The sequence below is a fragment of the Octopus bimaculoides genome, chromosome 11 (genome assembly GCF_001194135.2).
Source record: "Octopus bimaculoides isolate UCB-OBI-ISO-001 chromosome 11, ASM119413v2, whole genome shotgun sequence".
Lineage (NCBI taxonomy): Eukaryota > Metazoa > Mollusca > Cephalopoda > Octopoda > Octopodidae > Octopus > Octopus bimaculoides.
Genome location: NC_068991.1, coordinates 43,662,860 through 43,664,670, shown reverse-complemented (window position 1 = coordinate 43,664,670; position 1,811 = coordinate 43,662,860). Strand labels below are relative to the sequence as shown.

Here is a 1,811-nt window from a genome sequence, read left to right as displayed (position 1 = left end):
GTGTATATATATATATATATATATATATATATATATAGTATACACACCCTGACTCAAACGTTACAAATATACATGCTGATGTACATATATATAAGCAGGGAAAATAATTTTGCTGTGTTCTTTAATTTATACTTCTTCCTTTTCGGTGTATCTTAAAGATTTTCTTTTGATATTTCCTTCCTTGGTTCTATAATATTAACGGAGGTTGTTGTCATTGGAAGCGAATTGCAAAACAGATCACCATTATTATTACTATATTATTATTAAGGTAACTTACTTGAAAAATTTCTGTTATTATTTTTTTCGTTTCCTTCTTTACAAACTTTATTACATTTCATCTAACTCACGAAATATTTTTAATATCGAAAGAATTAAGATTAAAAAAAAAAAACACATTTTTTGTGTAAAAGAACCCCGAAAGACGACGAACTTCCTGGTTTGACTCTTGTTCCAAATACTATTGCTTTATTCAATGCATGGATTGCACTTTAACAAAACCATTCTAGTCAATTATATATTGGAACAATGTTTAGAAAATGAGTACCTCCAATCTATTTGTACACGTGTGAGTACACACATTTATTTGTATGTAAGTTCTCAACTTCAAAAGCTATATACATATGTATAATTCCAATATATATCATTATATGTGGGTGTATAGATAACATACGAATGTGTGCGTAGAATAACTAGCCCATTGGTCTGAAAAACTGTCTTCAAAGTACTATTTGCTTGGATCCTTTGTCTGAATTAGCTAAACTATGGCTCAGGAACCTGTCGTCCTGAACGTATACGATATGGTAAGTAATCAATAGTTTATTATTTAGCAACAGCTAAGTTTCTATTTTATTGTTACATATTTCCTTTCATTTTAGTTCTCCTTTTTCCATTGCTCTGTTCCATATGTGTTTTTATCGGAAATAAAGAGAGATTGAGCATAGTTGTGCGAAAGAGAGAATTAAGAGTTAAGCGAGTTTTATAATCTTCTTCCCTATTCGCTCACAATGTTATGTTTTGTACTTCTTTCTAACTATGTGTCTCTTTCGTAACAACCACCTTGCTGTTATTTATTCCCAATTTCCTGCAAAGTTTCTTCTCCATAAATTTAGGAATTAAGTTGTCTAATTACATCTATTATTAGTATTTGTGTGTGTGTTTATATATATATATATATATATATATATATGACAATTTTCTAAGAAGGTTCGGTTAGAAGGGCTAACTAGATTATTCTTGAATGTATGCCTCCATTGACGGGGAGTGGGAAGAATATAGATATCCCAACATACAAGCAATGTTCGTGTATCTAAAAACTACTTGAAACTTGTCAGCTGTCGTCCTTTCCGGACTATGAACCATTCGTAACTCATTTGTTTCATCTTCTTTCCAGCCCCCACTTTTTTTTTAATAACAAATCTCCCATTTTCAGTACTAGCTTAGTTTTACCTCCTTTTATGCCTGATTCTGAATTTGGCAATCTTTACATGGATATTGAAAAATGCTACTACCATATGCGTATCTTTCGTGTGTGTGTCTATGCGCGCGCACGTGTGTATATGTGTGTGTATGCGTGTGTATTTATACATGTTTGTATAAATATATAAGTACATTTGTGTGTGCGTGAGTATATATGTAATTATGTATATGTGCGTGTGTCTAATGTATATATAATGTATGAATATAACTTTGTGTGTATGTGTACATATTTATGTATAAGTACATATTTATGTTCATGTGTACATATTTATGTATACATATATGCTCATGTGTATGTGCATGTACATGCACGTATCCATGCATGTATATGCACA

At 30.9% G+C, this 1,811-nt stretch overlaps 1 protein-coding gene across 1 annotated transcript in view; it reads left to right on the top strand.

Moving 5' to 3' along the window:
• The first annotated feature begins 6 nt into the window (after positions 1-6).
• LOC106881186 (deubiquitinase DESI2) overlaps positions 7-1,811 on the top strand; it is a 47,212-nt gene continuing 45,407 nt past the window's right edge. The window contains exon 1 of the mRNA XM_052971769.1: positions 7-800. Within this exon, the coding sequence (XP_052827729.1) occupies positions 762-800 (39 nt within the window). The 5' untranslated portion in view covers positions 7-761. The remainder of the gene's footprint in view (positions 801-1,811) is intronic.